The sequence below is a fragment of the Monodelphis domestica genome, chromosome 6 (genome assembly GCF_027887165.1).
Source record: "Monodelphis domestica isolate mMonDom1 chromosome 6, mMonDom1.pri, whole genome shotgun sequence".
Taxonomy (NCBI): domain Eukaryota; kingdom Metazoa; phylum Chordata; class Mammalia; order Didelphimorphia; family Didelphidae; genus Monodelphis; species Monodelphis domestica.
The window spans coordinates 129,067,700-129,086,668 of record NC_077232.1 but is presented as its reverse complement, the minus strand read 5'-3'; the positions used below and the strand labels follow the sequence as shown (position 1 = coordinate 129,086,668).

Below are 18,969 nucleotides of genomic sequence, written 5' to 3'. Positions count from 1 at the left end.
CATAAGCACTACTTGGTATTGGGTTTCTGTATAATTATATTATTATAATGGTATTCCAGCAGCCTGAAATTGTGACTCAGTGAATTTCCAAAGTACTCTTAGGAAGTGCTCTTATCTAGGCACTAGAAAAGATGGAAGTTTTTTATTTCTTCCATGAGACATGGATGGTGCCTTTTGATATAGCACATGAAACTCCAGTATGAATGAGACATCCTAAGGGACTACTGTTTCATCCTTTTGAGAGGATGAATGGCCCAGAGGAGAGTGGCAACTTACTTGGAAATTTTAGAATCTTAGAACTGGTAGGATCTAAGAAAACAGCTAATTCAGTCTACCTCACTTTTCAGATGAGGAAACTGAGATTTGGAAAACGGCATACTCAGACTTTTATACTTCATAAGTAGGAATAGCAAGACTAGAATGCAGGGCTTCTGCCTCCCAATTCAGAGTTCATTCTTCTCTTCCTTACTGGCTACCTTTCTTGTTGAGAATAAATGAAATGAATTGAAATTGTTATACTGTTCACTGGTCTGCTTCTTCTCTGGTCTTACTTCTTCTCTGAATTATGTTTCTACTCCTCTGTTCCTTGTTCACCCAACAAAAGGTGAGGAATCTAAAGGGTGTCAAGGAGGCTGCATATTATCAGCATGAGTGAAATGCCCCATAGATTTGTGTATAGGGTAAATATTTGTAATGGCTGAGCCTGGCATTCAAAAAATATTATTGTATGCCATCGAGACTGTAGCTTCATCTCAAGCCTTAGCCCTTGTAACAGAAGAGACATTTAGAGTCATTCTCTACATGTAGCAAATTTGTTTACCAGATCAGTACAACAATATTTTTTGTATCATAGTCTTGAATTGTGCCAATAGAGAGAATATTTTGTTCATGGAAATCCCTTCCAAGACTTAAAAAGAAAAAAAATTTTAATCTTAGTAAAAGATTACCCAAGAGTTCCATTAGAACACTGTCTATGGCAGCAGATGGGAATCCAGTATATGGACACATTTAACCATAGCCCTGATTCTTTAGTGATTAGAATTATAGAAAGGTTCTAGTGTATGTGTATATGTGTGTGTGCATATATAAATAAAAAAACTTTTATATGCAAATCAATATTTTAAAAATCATAAATTATATTATTAGGCAACTACATGATATAATGATAGAGCACTGGACCTAGTAAAAAGAAGACTTGGATGCAAATTGAGCCTCACATAGATGTGTGACCCTGGGCGAGTCACTTAACTTCTCTTTACTTCAGTTTCCTTATCTCTAAAATGAATTCATAATAGTACTACCTCCCTGGAGTTGTTATGAGAATCAAATAAGATATTTGTAAAATACTTAGCACAGTGCCCACCACATAAAAGAAGCTTAACAATAAATGATTTTTCTCTTCCCATCCCTCTTTTAGAAAAAGGGCTTTGAAATTATTTCTAATGATTCACATATTCCAAGAAGACCTCTCCCACCCCAAAACACTCTTAGATCTAAGAGCTCTGGCTCTGGAGTTTGTGAAAATTCTGCCTCTGAAGCTATCTGTGTGACTTTGAACATGTACCTTAATTTCCCAAATTTTTTTTGTCTGTTCAAATTTTCTTTCTCCATTCTATCTTGTTCCCTCTTGCTTTTCATATTAGTCTTTGAAATGACCATTACTGCATTCATTTTTGCCTCTGCAAAATCACATTACTTTCTAAGTCCAATTAATCATTTCATATCTTTTTTCAACATTCAGCTTAAGTGATTGGAATAATTTTCATATTTGAAAACCGATGCTATCTTTGACATCTTAATATTACCTTATTTAAAGAGCAGTTCTTCAGATTAAGGAATGATGATTTTAGTGGTTTTAACTTTCAATGCCTTTTTTAAAATCATGGTTTTTTTCCCTTTGTGATGCTGAAAATTTGTAATCACATTAATTTTCCGTACTATAAAGAAAAGAAATTCCCTTTTCATTCTATTGAATAGTCAGTAGGGTAGATTTTTTCCTACAAATCTGGTACCAGGAATTTTTTTAAACCCTTACCTTCCATCTTAGAATCGATACTATGTATTGGTTGTAAGACAGAAAAGCAGTAAGAATTAGGGAATGAGAGTTAAGTGACTTGTCCAGGGTTACACAGATAAAAGTGTCTGAAGCCAGATTTGAACCTAGGACCTCCCATCTCCCTGGCTTAAAATCTACTGAGCCACCTAGCTGCCCCAGTTCTGGGGATTTTAAAAGGCACGGCTTCATCAAAGTGTCCCCAAGTTTTATTATTTCCTACTATTTCTGTTAAGACTTGAGGAAAACATCTGGGTATTTGTTCAGTTTTGTGGGAGGCAAAAACATTGGGTGTTTCTGCAGTTTGGGAAGGAAGGAGCTATTTGGATTTAAGCAGCTGTTGTAACAGTTCTGACAAACCATTGCTTATTTCTTTGTACTGTACTCTAAGGAAATAATTTCATAACCCAAATTTTTTGAAAACCTGAGAGATTGTTGTATTGCATGAGAATAGTGCTTTTTATCAGTTGAAGAAAGCTGCATTACATTATTTACAGCTATTTTTGTTGCACTGAGTTTCAGTGAGAAGTCCGTGTTCCTTACTAATCACCTTTTCCCCTTCATTCTGTCTTTTTTTCTTCTGTTAATGTGAAAATAAGTTGACTTTAGTGTTGTTTCCTTTTATTTGAGTGTTGCCAAATCTCCTGACAGTGTATTTAGCAGGCTCATCATTTATGCCTACCCTCTTCTCCAAATAAAATTCTGTTTTATAAAGAGTAAGTTTGATAGAGGCTTAGACATGTATAGCATTCATACTCAGAAACATCGTGTTTGATTTTGAGATCACATTTAGAAAATATCCTCATTGTCTGTTTCTAATACATGTGGACTTTTTCCTTGTTTCAATCATTTGTTTTGGTAAGTAGTTGTAGAACCATTTTCCCCTCCTGTTCCCCTTCTCCTCCCCCCATTCTAGTTAAATTCCTCTCCAGATGCCATTCTAGAATTGACTAACTAGTTAAAAGTAGAGTTAATCTGTTCCCTAACTCATCCCGTGAATATCAATGCTAACAACGGTGTCTTGTGTTTTTTTTTGTTCTTTTTTATTTTTATTTTATCAATGTGCTTCTTCCTATGTGAATAATTACATGTCTAGAAACAGCCATGGAGTGATTTTGCTGTTCTGAATGGGGGAAAGATTAATAGTGACATTTGGAAGGCAAGTATATTGTCAGATTTTAGAACATTTAATACTGTATATTTTTTTCCTTTTTGTTTTTTGCATGGCTGTGGCTGTATATTTTTCTTCTTCATGAATACCATTCATATTACAGAGAGAGAATGATTGGGGTTCTTGTTAGGGATGTCCAGCTCACAAACATGTTGCCTTTGTCTGATTTTTTCCTCTTTGATTAAATTCAGTCTGAATTCTTCAGAATAAATGTGTTCTAAGAACAAGGTGCTTGCACTATCTAATAGTCCGACTACCCTCTGCATGCCTTTTCCTACCTCAGCTCAGCATATACTATATGCTTCTATGCAGGGATGATGTTTTCTCCATTTGATATTAGAGGTATCTGTAGTAGAAAGGGAACTTAATTCTTTAATAATAAATTTCAGCTTTCCCCCCTAGGATTTGCATGCAGCCACAGTTAACCCAGACCCCAGTTTAAAAGAGTTTGAAGGAGCAACCTTACGCTATGCATCTTTGAAACTCAGGTAGAGTATTGGAAATTTTGATTCCAACCACATTTTAGCTCTGTCCAGAGCTACAGCTTTTGGTGGTGAACTCAATGTGCTTCTGTTTTCTTTATAGACATGCCCCACAAGCTGATGATGATGATTCCTGTAGTATTAACAGTGACCCAGAAGCCAAGGTGAGTAGGAAAACCTACTTTCATCAACATTTCTACAGTCGGGGTCTTAGTCCTTTCTCAAGTTGAATTTCTACTCTTGATGGTTTCTTAAAACACAAAACCCAGAAAAGTGAAAATGAAGGCAAAAGAGACCACTACGGGGAAGGGAGAAAGACAGATGGCTGCTGAATTAGCCATTCCCCAGTCATTGCACACAGGTGAGAGCAATAATGTCAGGTAGGTATGATGCTAGAAGAACTGGAGAAAAAAAATGAATTGTATCCTCTCTACCCTCAAGGAATAGTTACATGGTGCAAAGTAGTAACCATAGCTGCTTCCTCCAGTCTTCCCAGAAGGTGACTGTTTGCTTTCAGTATGCCTTTCATGTGCATGTCCTGCTTGATGTCTATGCCCACATTGGGGATGGCAGCATCTCAATGAGTAACACAGATTCACAGAATCTTAAAATTGGAGAGGACACCAAAGGCCAACCATTCCGAGCTGTCCTGATGCAGGAATCTCTCTCTGACATACAGAGCCAATAGTCATTCGTGGTTTCCCTGAGGGACTCCTAGTCTAGTGGGGAAGGAATCTTTTACCTCTTCAGAGAGCCTCTTTCCACTTTCGAATAGCTCTGATCAGTGACCATAAATCTACATCTTTGGGAAATGTCTATTGAGTACTTCTGTGGTTTTATTATTGTTCAATTGGTTCAGTTCTATCAGATTCTTCATGACCCCATTTGAGGTTTTCTGGACAAAGATACTAGAGTGGTTTGCCATTTCCTTCTCTAGCAAGATAAATGAGCAAACTGAGATAGACAGAGTTAAGGGATATACCCAGGATCATACAGCTAGTAAGTATCTGAGTTCAGATTTGAATTTGAGAAGATGAGTCTTCCTGACTCCAGACCTGGCATTCTATCCCCTGCATTGCCTAGCTACCTATTGATCACAAGTAGTCTTGGAATCAGTAGATTAAGTCTCTCTTTGTTGTGATAGACTCTCTAATCTGTAAATAACCCTCACATCTTCACAAAGTCATCTTTTCTCCAGGCAGACCTTCCTTGGTTTCTCCAGTTGGTCCTTATGGTTGCAATACCTGTCACCATTTTGGTGATATAGCTTGTCAGTTTCCTTTGGATGCTTAAAACTGAGGAACTGAGAACCAGATGGAATCTCATTAGCAAAGTGTTGCTGGGTTATCACTTCCTGTATTATGGTTCATCATGCTTCACAAATGCACTTCATGATTATATTTAGGTTTTGGGGCTCTTGTGTCACGCTGTTGACTCCTGATGAGTTAGAGGGCCCTTTAAAACCCCCAAATCTTATTGCAAAGAATTGTTCTTTAACCACCTACCACTTACCACTCAGTGCTTACAAGTATTCAGCCCACTTTGTGTGATTTAGGAATTTTAAAATGATTGCCCTAATAGCCTTTTTTTTAGCTTGACTAATTATCATACTCTCTTAATGGAGAAGGTAGGAAGAGCTTTCAGTTCTTAAATGGTAAATACAAATCAATAGAATAGCCCTTGAGTCAGAGCGGGTCCTTTTTCAGAGGATTAGATTTGATTATACTTGAGAATTTCTAAAATACTTATCTTCTCTCTTCCCACTTTTCTTCTCTTCCCTTATTTTTTCTTTCCTTCTTTCTAGAAGGATGGAAAGATGGATTAAATGCCTAGTATGTGCCAGTTAGTATTCAAATACTATGTTCCTCACAACAACTCTGAATGATAGTTGCTCTTATTATCTTCATTTTAAAGTTGAAGAAATGGAGACTGACTTGTCCAGAGTCACTCAATTAGTCATTGTCTGAGGATTTGAATTTTGGTCTTTCTGACTTGTCTCAGAGCTCTCTCTCCTGTGCCATTTAGCTATCTCTTAAGTTAAAGATGACGACTGGCTTAGATTTGGGATGGAAGGGCAGACAATTATAGATTTCCTCCCCCCTCCCTCAAACCCTGCACAAGTATAGCATCTTCATATCCAAAGAGCCTTAAAAAGCAATAGGCTGAGTGGAGCAGACTTGAAATGTCTTAGCACCCTGATTTATGTTCCCTTGATTCTTTATTGAAGTCAAAATTTAGTGTTCTTCATATTTCTGAGATTCTCCTAAAGAAGAATATGATGAAAACCTCTCCTGATCCTGTTGACCACAATGAAATTTCTAGCTCAGCGGAGGGAGGACAGCTACTCCAGAAAGCAGGTGGCATTCTGAACAAGTCCTTGCACTCCCGCGAGCATGCTGGGCTTTAAAAGATAAAATTTATGGCAAGGAAGAGATGCATAAAACAGGAAGGCTGAGGGTGAATAATCTGTTTTGCTACCAGGTGTTTTACAAGGGTTTTCAGCAAGGGCTGCAGGAGGAAGGACCTGCAGCAGAATCTGTCTGTACCACTACCTGCTGGGCCAGAGGCATCTGTTAAAAAGAAGGGAAAAAAAAGACAAAGGAGAACTGTCAGGGGTGATAAGGGAGGGTGACGGGAGGGATAGAGATAGAAGGGGAAACAGGAATAGGAGGAGCAGTTGGCCTGTCCCCTAAGCTCTGTACATTTGGGCTTTTTGTCCTCCAGGTTTTCTCCTATGTACCAATGACTATCTTTAGCCTTTTGTGAACTACTCAGTATTAGACAAACCTTCTTCTGAAGTGGGGGGTGGCAGTGGGGGGGGGGAACAGCTCTGTATGTGTGTGTGTATATATATATGTATATATACATATATATATACATATATATATGCAGTGTTGAAACCAGACTGAATTCATGGCCAGTTCTGCGTGTCATTCCTTTTAAAATTTAATTGCTAAAATTTTTTTAGATGTAGTTTTTTCCACGAAAATTTGAGGACTCCAATTCAAGTCTTCTTTTATCTTATAAACTTAAGAGCCACCAATACAAACTTGCAAATTTATGAAACGGGGAATACAATCTTACATAAAAGCATTCCTATTTAACATTTAAAACCAAACCAATCAACGATGAGCAAACAAGGAATGTGTTTGTAAAATGTGATTGATTCATCCCTTTTTCCAAGTGCCCCTGAGATCTTCTCTGGCTTTGTTTTCTTTCTTTTTTTTTTCTCAGATAGAATGATGATTTGGGTGTTTTTAATTTGCATCAATTCATACAATTTTTTGGTAGTTCCTTGTGTTTTTTTTTTTACACTTTCTTTCTGAGGCACCATAACCTTCTGCTTTATTAGTATGCTATACAGTGGGAACCTCCAACCCTTAGGAGATACCGTCCAAGTTCTACCAAGTGGATGGCTGAAACCATGGATATAAGCGAACCCCTGCTTCCTTCATATGTATGTGCTCTCTTTCTCTGCTTGGTGTTTCACAGCCTCTTAACCCCCACCCCCCCAAAATCCAGAAAGTGAAAGCAGGAGACCACTGTTGAGGGGAACACCCCTGCTGAATCGGCCATTCCCCAAGCATTGCCCTTCGGTGTCAGTAATAAGTATGCTGAAAGCTTTCTGTAGGCTAGGCATGATGCTAGGAGATGGAGAGAAAAAGATGAAGACTTGCCTCCTCCCTGCCCTCAAGCTGCTTCTAGGCCAGTGGAGCTGATGTGGTAGACTGAAACTACAAGGAGATTCAGTACAGAAAAGAAATATATGGGAGAGGCTCAGTTATGATTTGGGGACAGGAGAATCACTTCTGGGTCAGATAATCAGGGATCAGCCCTGCTGTGGGCGCTGAAGGAAGAGATCCTACCAGCCAAGGAGTCTTCCCTCTCTTGCTTTTTTATGCTAGCTGGTGGTACGGTGGATTGAGTACTGCATCTGAAGTTAGGAAGATCTAAATTCAAATCCTACCCAAGACACTTAAGAGCTCTGTGGTGAGGCAAATTACTTAAAACTTGCCTACCTCCGTTTCCTTAACAAAAAAATGTAGACAATAATAGCACCAACATCCCAGGGTGGTTGCAAGAATCAAATGAGATAATCACGATTGCATTTAGTATGATTATCCGGTTTTATTTTGGATACTGTGACTAAATACATTCTAAGTTCATGTCGACTCATTGCTTTATAAAGCTTTGTCTTTAAATTAAAAAAAAAAAAAGAATCAAATGAGATAATATTTGTCAAAATGCCTGGCACAAAGTAGATTCTGAATAAATGCTAATTGATTAGTTGACCAATAAATTAAAAACCAAGCAAGTGAGTAGATATTAAATTCTAAATTTTGGCACCTAGGAAACATTACTAAAATAGCTTAATTGCATTGTTTTGTTTTTATTTCTGGGAGCAGCTCACTGGATGCCTTGCATATCAGAATAGGGAACCTGGGATTTCATTGAAAAACAAAACTCCCTTTTGATGCAAGGGAGGATTTTTCCCTGCAGCTTAGATTCTCAGGGTCTTGCCTAAAGCACTGAGAGATTAAGTGAGCCATTTTGGGTTAGAAACTGTGCCGCATTGCCTTTCCAAATAGAGTGGATGCTGTGAGGGCAGTAGTCCTTGATCATAGCAAACACTTAATAGATTTTAAATGAATTGAATTTCACTGAACATTTATTAACAGATTTCTCCATGCAAGGTACAAAACTAGGTCCCAGGGATGAAGATTTTTTTAAAATGCCTTGACTTTGAGGAATTGGCCATCAGTTAGATAGAAATGTGATGTGTGTACCAGAAGAAAAACAACTACTTGATCACAAGGGTCGATGGGGATATGATTGGGGATGTAGACTCTAAACGATCATCCTAGTACAAATATCAATAATATGGAAATGGATCTTGATCAATGACACAAGTAAAACCCAGTGGAATTGCATGATGGCTACAGGAGTGGGGTGGGTGGAAGGGAGGGAAAGAACATGAATCATGTAACCATGGAAAAATATTCTAGATCAATTAATCAAATAAATTTAATTTTTTAAAAAAGAAGTGAGATATGTACTAAGACACATGTACACAAGTGCTTCTATTTACAAGGAAAATTGAAAAGGGAAATGGCAAAATGGTAAAAATTATTGGGGAATGTCAGAGAAGCCTTCAAGGAGGAGGGAGGTACTCAAATTAAACCTTGAAGGAAGATAAAGATTCTAAGAATAGATATAAGAATGAAATTTATTTCAGGCAGGGTCAAGGACTTGTACTGAAGAGACAGGAGACCATGGAGTGCTTACTTAGAGTAATGGCTCATTTTCTAGTTTGGGACTTGGAATTTGTGAAGGGAAAACGATATGAAATAAAGATCTTAGTATCATAGGTTTAGAACTGAAAGGGTTACAAGGTCCTCTCATGAAAATTTCCCTTCCATTTTTATATACAGATGAACTGTAAGTTGGGTGTAAGATGGAACTTTAAAATGGCTGTTTTAATGGAACCAAGACCAGAAAGGTCCCTTGAGTATTAGGTGAAATTTAAGATTTGAACCTAAGTCCTCTGGATCCAACCCCAATGCTCTTTTCCACTCAGCCTTTTTACCAGGAGGTTTCCAAAATGACTCAGAGACTGGGCAGGATAAAAAAGGTGGATGAAGGGGGAAAGAAGAGATTGAGAGAAAGTTTGTTAGAATCAGGTATTCATTTATGGTAGTGAGAGCAGCGGCAGATGGAGGGTAAAACTAATTAGGGATCAGGTTTTACAGGTCGCTGAATCCAGAGAGTCAAGCAGACCTAGGGCACTAATAAGATCAGGATATTATGTGACTCAAGTTGAGCTTTAGTAACAAACATTCAAATCACTTCACTCTGCCTCAGTTTCCTTATCTGTAAAATGATCTGGAGAAGGAAATGGCAAATCACTCCAGTAAGAAAACCTCAAATGGGATTGATGAAGAGTTGGACTTGCCTGAAATGACTCTAACAACAACAAAAGCAATCAGGTTTAAAAAGTGATAAAAAGTAAAAGTCTCAGGGCTAAGAAGGCTAGTCTCCTAAACCAGTGGTGTGAAACTCCAATGGAAATTGAGCCCCCTAATGATCCCTATAAGTGGCCTATTGAACATCATCTGTGTTCTGTTTTGTTTTTATTTTGTAAACTATTTCCCAATTTCATTTTAATCTGCTTTCTGAGCACCTGGAGGGAGTGTTCTCAGCAGCTTGTTTGACACCTCTGTCCCAAACCAATTCCAAGGAATTTCTGGGAATCTGGTCAAGATCAGCAAGGCTTAAGACTCAGGATTACACCTTTCCCACTGACAGTGCTCTCCATCCATATCCTTGTTGTCTTACATGCCTGATTATTGCAATAGCTCCCAGCTGGTTTCCTCACTGTCTTTCCTTCTCCTTTCCATGCAGCCTTCAGAACTGTAGCTAGACTAAGTTATAAAACACATGATTTTCATTACATTTTCCCACTGCTTCGGTGACTCGCACCTGTTTCCGAAACTCCTTAGACTAGGCTTAGTCCCACTCTCTATGCTGTTAGTCAAGTCAAGTCACCAAGCTTTGACTAAATATTTACAACATGCCAGGCACTGGGCTCTACGTGTGCTGTCCATCCAGAGAAAGGAAAAACGTAACAGTTCTCAAAGGAAACTCCAGCTCCAATCTAGGGTGATCTGTCAGGAAACCTCTGCTCTTGGCCAGGTTGTTCTCCTCACCGTCCCATAAATACCTCCCCTGCAGTCTTTGTTCACACATTTCCTCTTTCTGGAATGTGTCTTGTTTGTGGATTTAGAAACTGAAGGAACCCGCAACTCAAAAAAAAAAGTGGAGACTCTACCCTGCAGATGAGCCTCCCTGTAGGCTTTATATTGACTTAGAAAACCTCACATGTTGATTTTTTTTCCCATTAATGCATAGACACATTAAAATTAGCTAGGAAATATATCTGGTTTGGGCTGGATTTGGGAGAGTTGGGAGCCACGTGTAGCCCATGTGTGTTGATTCCTGATCCAGTCCAGGTCCCTCATTTAAGAGGGGGAAGAAACTACAGCCCAAAGAGATGAAGGGATTTCTCAGCAGTCAAACAGGTCGTAAGTGATGGGGTTAGGATTTAAACCCACTTCTTCAGGGAATCCTATCCCAGCACTTTTTACAATGCCTCCTATTTCTCCCCTGATACAAATTTCAATATTTTATTCCCATTGCCAGGCTCCCTCGGCATTTCACTCAAATCTCTGATTTTTTTCTCTCTGTCCATTTGCCTTGCTTCCTATACTTAATAGTTCAGCCTAAATAGCAAAACAATTTTTTTTTTTGCCTACCAAAAAAAAAATTTTTCATTTTTTTTATTTTGGCTTGAGTGACCCAAATCAATCACTTTGTGGGTAGGGACTGTGTCATTTCCTAATTTAGTCCTATAGGGTGTGATTTGTGCACAGGGATTAATCTTTTGCCGTACCTAGCACAGCCTACAATGATGCCCAATCAGTTCATATTGTTAAAAATAAGTCTCTTGGGAAAATAATGAAGTAAAAACTGTGAAAACCTATAGGCTTAAAAATATTAAATATCTGTAACTCAGGGAGTTGTCTCTAAATTTTTTTTGTATTGTCCATGGGACTAGATGAGCTACACATATAGTAGTTTCCTAATAAAGGTTTGCTGAGTTGAATAAAATAGACTTTTTAAAGAAATGGATTGAGTTTTGAGGAAGTGGCACTTTTTCTGTAAAAGCAGTGGCCTGCCACCTTGTGGACTATTTTGAAAATTACATTTGTTTTAGTTTTATTTTATTTCATTTTATTTTAAAATGTCTTTAATTTCTATTTTCTATTTCTATATATTTATTTAGATATTATTTAATTTATTTATATAGTTTTGTTTTATTTTTCTGTGATTTAATTGATTGGGAATTCCTTTCATTAATGCTGATTTATAATTCATGGATACTTTAGAGCCTCGGGGAATTGCATGGAATGTAGGAATTAATTGATTTGATTATAGGTCCATATCTAGTTTTTTCAGGCAGAACTTGGATCCAGCCATTTGTGATGCCAAGGTTTGCCTTCTCTGCACTACACCCTTTTAGATCACTTCTTAAAATATTGTAATAAATTGTTATTTTTAGATGTTTGGAGAGGGGCTGTCGGAGTTGTATTGAAAGAATGTTATAAAACATAAGCAAACCAGATAGACAAAGAAAAACCTCCCTGTGATGTTGAGAATCAGAGTACTAGAATTGGGGTAAATTAATTTGAATTTGAGGTCCTGGCTCCAACATTTATAAGCTTTGTGATTTATAGAACTTATTTGAGCCTTAATTTTCTCTTCTGAAAAATGGGGACAATAAATTCTGCCCAACTATCTTTGTAGGGTTATTAGTGTCAGATGAGATGATGGATGTGAAAGGGTTTCATAAATTGTTAAATCCCAGAGGAATATTGGGTGTAGCTTTTAGTAGTAGTACTAGGTATTTCACCCTAAGGACATTCATGAAAATATTTCTTGGTGTGCCTTGAAGAATGAACAATAACACATAATAATCCACTTTCTATATTAAATGTTGAAAAAGTCCAGGAAGTATGTTTAGTATTTAGAAATTCCCTCAGTGAATGGTATTCAAGTCACGAGATCTCTTTACATTTCTTTTCGCTGTGCTAAGTACCAAGGCTACCAAAAGAAGCAGAAGACAGTCCCTACCCTCAAGGTGCTCACTGGGAAAACAAGCAAATAAATATAGACAAACAGGCTATATACAGAGAAGTAGAAAGACTTTTAGGAGGGGTAAGGAGAGATTTCCTATAAAGGATGAGATTTTAATTGGGATATGAAGAAGCCAAGGAAGCCAGGAAACAGAGATGAAAAGGGAGAGAATTCCAGGGAAGGGGGACAGCCAGAAAAGATGCCCAGCCAAGAGATGGGTGGATTGTTGGAGGAATAGCAAGGAGGCCAGGACCTCTGGATTGAAAAGTACCTGCCGAAGAGTAAGGTGTAAGAAAAATGGAAAGGTGGGAGGGGATTGGGTTATAAAGGGCTTTGAATGCCAAACAGAGAATTTTGTATTTGGTCAGGATGCTATAGGGAAATACTGAAGGGAAGCAGGGAGGACACGATCAGACTTTGTGCCTTAGAAAATCCTTTTAGTGGCTGAATGAAGGCTAGATAGAGTAGGGAGAGACTTGAGGGAGGTAGTCACACTAGCCTAGTCCTGTGGTAATGAGAGCCTGCAGAGAGCCCCTACAGAGGGTGGAAATAACTTTAAAGGACCTCTAGTCCACTGACCTGAAGTCCCAGTGCAAGTCGCTCAAGCTCCCCATATCCCAGCTTTCTGATCTATAAAAGAAGGGGGTGGAATCTCTGTCCTCTAAGGTTCCAGCCACATCTAAAATCCACAAGTCTGTTCTCCTGTGACTAAATTGGTTCAATGGTCCATTCAAAACAGAATCAGAGTTGTCTAACCATTTTCATTCAAGTCCTGTTACTGTGCCATTGTCTGCCACTAGCCTTGAACCCTTCAAGGTCCCACTGTATAGAGTCTACTGTTCTCCAGGTTGATGTAAGTTCTTGAGAAGTGAACCTTGGCAACCTGCTACAATCTGCATTGAAAGAGGGTCTTCCTCTAGCGTTTTCCAAAGCATGAATGTAAATATCAACCAAAATGAATGTGGCTCTTTCTAGGAAAGGGCTATGCTTGTGCATGTGAAGTGAACCAGAGCCGCAAAGGGCCCTGGTATGCTGGATTAAGTGAAGGAGTTAAAAAAAGGAAGGGGATGCTGGTCCAAGGCGCAAATTTATCATTCTTAGAGGTCTTGTAGTGATTACTTATTGAGATCTGTCTTAGAAGTATTTGGAGGTTTCTCTTGATATGAGAAGCAATGGCTGACCTTGAGTTCAAGTCTCCCTTCTGACACACATAGTCTTTATGACTGGTCTCCTCACAGCTTCTTGGGAATCTCAGGCAAATTTCAGAGATTGTAAGATACATCCAGTCACTATCTATATGTCAAAATGCTTAAGAAAATTTGATGCATGAGAAAGGAAGGAAGGAAGGAAGGGAGGAAAGAAGGAAGGAAGGAAGGAAGGAAGGAAGGAAGGAAGGAAGGAAGGAAGGAAGGAAGGAAGGAAGGAAGGAAGGAAGGAAGGAAGGAAGGAAGGAAGGAAGGAAGGAAGGAAGGAAGAATGGGGAAGGAAGGAAGAATGGAAAAAAGATGGAAGGAAGGAAAGAAGGGAGGAAAGAATGCTTCTTAGAGAACTTTAAAAAATCAATTCTTGCATTTCAGATGTGATTTGAATATAGCCATCCGGGTTGCACCCTACTTTCCAAGAAGATATTTTTTATATAAAATAAAATCTACTTGAATTAATGAATTAATGAATAAAATCAAGTGTAATAATGTTATCATTATAATAATGGATCACTTTAAAATAATAATTATCAAGAACATCCCTTATTAATCATTTATTTTAAAGAAAAAGGGAAAAATCCATCCTTTTTTTACCTTATTGGGAAGCAATTATTGTTAACCTCATTTAGTTAAGGGACTATGAAGCTAACAGAGCTCAATTAATTTCCCAGAGTTGACACTGAAAGTCTTGGCAGAAAGAGGCTTATGACCCTAAATGCTTGGGCTTTAGGCTAGCATTTACTCCAGTGTACCAAGTATCCTGCTTCCTGACTGACATAAAGCCAGTGCAAAGCAGAGCTTTCAGAAGCCAGCTTTGCCATTTAGCACTGATTACAGCTTTGACCTTTCCAAAGCTGTTGTTGCCCTTTGATTGGTAAGTCAGTGGAAATTGCACTGTTTTTGTCCCCTTTGGTAACTTCTGTTTCCAGCCCTCAATGAGTCAAAGACAAGTGCCTGGTTTTTGGAGAGTAGCTTTGTAAGGCAATGATGTGTGTAGCCTCTAGTAGGTGCTTAGTAAATCTTTATAACCTTACTGATCACCCAATGCCCTGTTATCCCGTGTAAAAGCTATAACCTTTAGTGGGCAAATGCCTTAGATGGTTAATTGGAGAAATTCAAAAATTCTCTCTTCCCCTGAAGAAATGCACCATAGGAAATAGTCGAGACAATGGGTTGGCAACCAGTGGCAACAGCAGTGGTGAAAGTCTGTGGCAGCAGGTGCATGAAAGGGACACAGTTTGATATTGGCATCCGCAGTGGCTCAGGCTACTGGTAAGAGAGAGGCATTATTACTAGGGCACATCATATGCCTATACAAACTGAAAGCTGAGCAGACTCCAGGAACAGGCGGGAGCAGCAGTAAACCAAGTCTCTAACACTGGTATGGCCAGCTGGTGTCAGCTTGGACCAGGAACCTGTCACACTGGGCCCTGCTCCAAGCTGCAACAAGGCTTGATGCCACCACTGCCACAACACACACAGATGCACAGAGGCAGGCATAGAAAAAAAAAAGCCAGCAAAAAGTGTAGATAATATTCTGTAGGGTTGTTATTTATTGCCAGAGCAGCCTGTACCATTCAATAAATATCTATCTGTTTGTCTGTCTACTTATCTGTCTACTTGTCTACCTGTCTATTTGTCTGTTTATCTGTCTATCTACTTATCTATCTGTCTGTCTGTCTATCTTCTATCTATTTATCTGTCTATCTGCCTATCTGCCTATCTGTCTGTCTGTCTATTTATCTATCTGTCTGTCTGTCTATCTATCTGCCTATCTGTCTGTCTGTCTATCTATTTATTTATCTATCTGTCTGTCTATCTATCTGCCTATCTGTCTGTCTGTCTATCTATTTATTTATCTATCTGTCTATCTATCTGCCTATCTGTCTATCTGTCTATCTATCTGTCTATCTATTTATCTATCTATCTGCCTATCTGTCTATCTATTTATCTGTCTATCTATCTATCTGCCTATCTGTCTGTCTGTCTATCTAACTATCTGCCTATTTGTATATCTATCTATTTATCTGTCTGTCTATCTGCCTATCTGTCTGTCTATTTTAATGGAAACCCTTATCTTCTGTTTTAGGATTGTCACCAAGTAATCAGGCAGTGGGGGTTAAGTGATTTGCCCTCAGGGTCACAGAGCTAGGAGGTATCTGAGGCCAGATTCAAACCTAGGACCACTCATCTCCAGACCTGGCTCTCTATCCCCTGAGCCACCTAGCTACCCCAACAAGTATTTATAAAGTGACTCTTGTGTGCCAGCAATTGTGAATTCAAAAGCAAAAATGAAACAGCCCCTGCCTTCAAAGAACTTACATTCTACTGGATTGTTGGTATCTAAGGTCCTAATAGAGGAAATATCTATCTATATCTATATCTATCTATATTTTTATCTTTGTGATTTTGAATTCATTTAACCATCCTCTATTGAATACTCTGTGTATAACAGAAAAATGAATGTAGCAATTAGGTGTCATAATGCACAGTGATGGACTTGGAGTTGGGAAGAACTGAGCTCAAATCCTTTCTTAGATACTTTATTAGTTGGGGACTCTGGGGAAGACTCTTTGCCCCAGTTTCCCCATCTGTAAAATAGTTAGTAATATTGTCTACTCCCCAAAGTTGTTGTGAGGATCAAGTGAGATACTTGTAATGTGCTTTGTAAGCCCAAAAGCACAATATGCACGCTAGCTATTACAAATAAACCCTGTTACCTAAGGAATTCCTGATCCTTGAAAAGCTTGCAAGTAGGTGAGGAAAGCATAGAGTCAAACAAAACTCAGCAAGAGATCAAAAGACAAAAATATTGTTGTCTCTTTGAGAGGTCTCAGGGAAGATTCTACTGAGAAGGTGGCACCTGAGCTGAACCTCAGAGTAAGATTTCAGCAGGTCTAGATCAAAAATTGGGGGATACTCAAGGCACATGTTGAGTTCAGGGAATGATAAATGGGCCAACTTCAGAGCCTACAGTATTTTATTAGTGTGAAATAAAATGGGAAAGGTAGGTCTAGCCAGGTCATACAGATCCTTAAATGTCTGGCTAATGAGTTTGGAATTTATTTGGTAAGCAATGGAGAAGTAGTCAGAATGTTAACTTTTTCATTGATCACCAAAAAAAAAAACCCAGCTGAGGGAAATGATTTACTAAAAGATGATTTATGCTAATAATGGTGACTTTTGGCAAGAGGAAGAAGGAAGATAAGGAAGAGTTGAATCATTCCCTTTTTATTATTCATCTTGTACATTCTTGTCCCAGTGGAGGAAGTGAAAAGAATCTAAATAATTCTTTTGCATATATTTCATTAAGATATTTGGCTTGATTTTTATTTTTGTGCTATTTTTTTTTAATACTCAGCTAGAAGGAACTTTTAGAATTTGGGCACTGGAATTACGGGAAACGGTGCAGTAATTTTTCACCTTACCGCACATCATCCACCGTAGGAAGAAGTGCCAGTTATAAAAATTAACTCTCTGAATCATCTCTTGAGCTACTTATATCAAGGTGGCCATGATTTCTCAAATGATATTTCTGAGTTCTGTGACTCTATGTTCCTTTTTGTTTACACTAGATTTTTTCTGTTGCTATACATCATCATACAATTTAAAAATAAATATGCTTGAAATAAAATAATTATAGGTTGACAAAGTTGAAGGGGAATTTCAAGATCATTTCTTGCAACTGTCTCATTTGACTTATGAGAGCACTTGAGCCCAGAGAAAGTGAAATAATTTGTCCAATGTCACATAGCCACATGACAGTGACTAGCAGTGCCTTCCAGGTCTGTGCTCTTTCTGTTATGACATCATGTTCTCAGATTAGAACTGACCTGTGTATTTTCTTAGATTCACATACCAATTATGCCTCTGTGTTGGCTGCTTCCTTGCTTAAGTACTCTTGAACCAAATATTTTGCAATAATTCGCTGCCCAAAAATACATAAATCATAAATTTAGTGGTCGTAACTATTGGTGTCATCTTTGATCTAAATATTGCCGTACCACTTGGAATAATAAATGCCTAGGAAAGTAGCCCCTGAAGAAGGACCAGGTCTGGACAGATTTTTGTATAGTCTGAAAAATGAAGTGATTAATACGTGTTTATTGATGAGGTAGGTGCTTTCTCTACCTTCCTTCTTCAGAAGGAAGCTAATCATTATATTGATTTTGGCTGGCTTTTGAATAACTGTAGAAATGTTGAATTGCATGTATTATAAAGTAGTAGTCAGCACTAGGATTTCTCAGTGGACCTTATCCAGGACTCTGAAGAAGATAGGAAACATACATATTCATAAGATAATTAAATTTAGAGGTTGACAAAATCTTCGAGATCATGTAGTCCAGCCACTCCATTTTTACAGAAGTTAAGGGACTTTCCCCTAGTTAGAGTGGAAATAAAAAAATAAAGCTAGTATCTGAACCCAGGTTTTCAACTTCTGAATCTCTTAAACACATAGAGCACTTGAGACTGTGAGGTTTTCATAGATGATTTTATATCAGCACTTCATTATTGGCCTGATGCAGTTTTTTACCATCTTAGAGAGTGTGGCAGAGAGGAAGGAGATTCTTTTTTCAAATTTTTTCCCAATTACATATAAAAATGTTAATATTCACTTTTTGAGTTTTTGAGCTCCAAATTTTTTCCCTTCTTCTTCTCTCACCCTATTGAGAAGGCAAGCAGTTTGATATAGGTTTTACAAAACATTTTTCTACATTAGCCATGTTGGAAAAAGAAATGAACCCCCTCTCCCCAAAAAAAGAAATAAAGTATGCTTTGATCTGCATTCAGTTCTCCATCAGTTCTTTCTCTGAAGGTGGATAGCAATTTTTATCATGAGTCCTTTGAAACTGTCTTAGATGATTGTATTGTTTAGGATAGCTAAGTCATTCACAGCTGATCATTGTAAAATATTGCTATTACTATGTACAGTGTTCTACTAGTTTTTGCTCACTTCACTTTGTATTAGTTCATTTAAGTCTTTCCAGGTTTTTCTGAAAGCCTCTTGCTCACCATTTCTCATAGCACAATAGTATTCCATCACTATCATATACCACAACTTGTTCAACCATTTCCCAATTGATGGGCATCTTCTAAATTTCCAATTCCTTGCCACTACAAAAAGTGCTACTATATATATATATTGTTATACATGTAGGTCCTTTTTCTTTTTTAAAAAATCTGTTTGGGAGACAGACCTAGTAATAGTATTGCCCCGTCAAAGGGCATGCATAGGTTTTAAAAGCCCTTTGGGCACAGTTCCAAATTGTTCTCCAAAATAGTTGGATCAGTTCACAGTTCCATTAATGTCCCAGTTTTCCCTCATTCCCTCCAACATTTGTCATTTTGAGAGTTGGGAGTTGCAAA

The 18,969-nt window shown here is 38.1% G+C and overlaps 1 protein-coding gene across 10 annotated transcripts in view; it reads left to right on the top strand.

Moving 5' to 3' along the window:
• APBB2 (amyloid beta precursor protein binding family B member 2) overlaps positions 1-18,969 on the top strand; it is a 416,082-nt gene that overhangs the window by 278,148 nt on the left and 118,965 nt on the right. For 7 of the 10 annotated variants that reach the window (XM_007496524.3, XM_001373370.5, XM_056802563.1 and 4 more), the window contains 3 exons: positions 3,150-3,212; positions 3,627-3,712; positions 3,810-3,870. In XM_007496524.3, coding sequence (XP_007496586.1) covers positions 3,150-3,212; positions 3,627-3,712; positions 3,810-3,870 — 210 coding nt within the window. The remainder of the gene's footprint in view (positions 1-3,149; positions 3,213-3,626; positions 3,713-3,809; positions 3,871-18,969) is intronic. The other 3 variants (XM_007496529.3, XM_007496528.3, XM_056802564.1) reach the window with 1 other exon arrangement.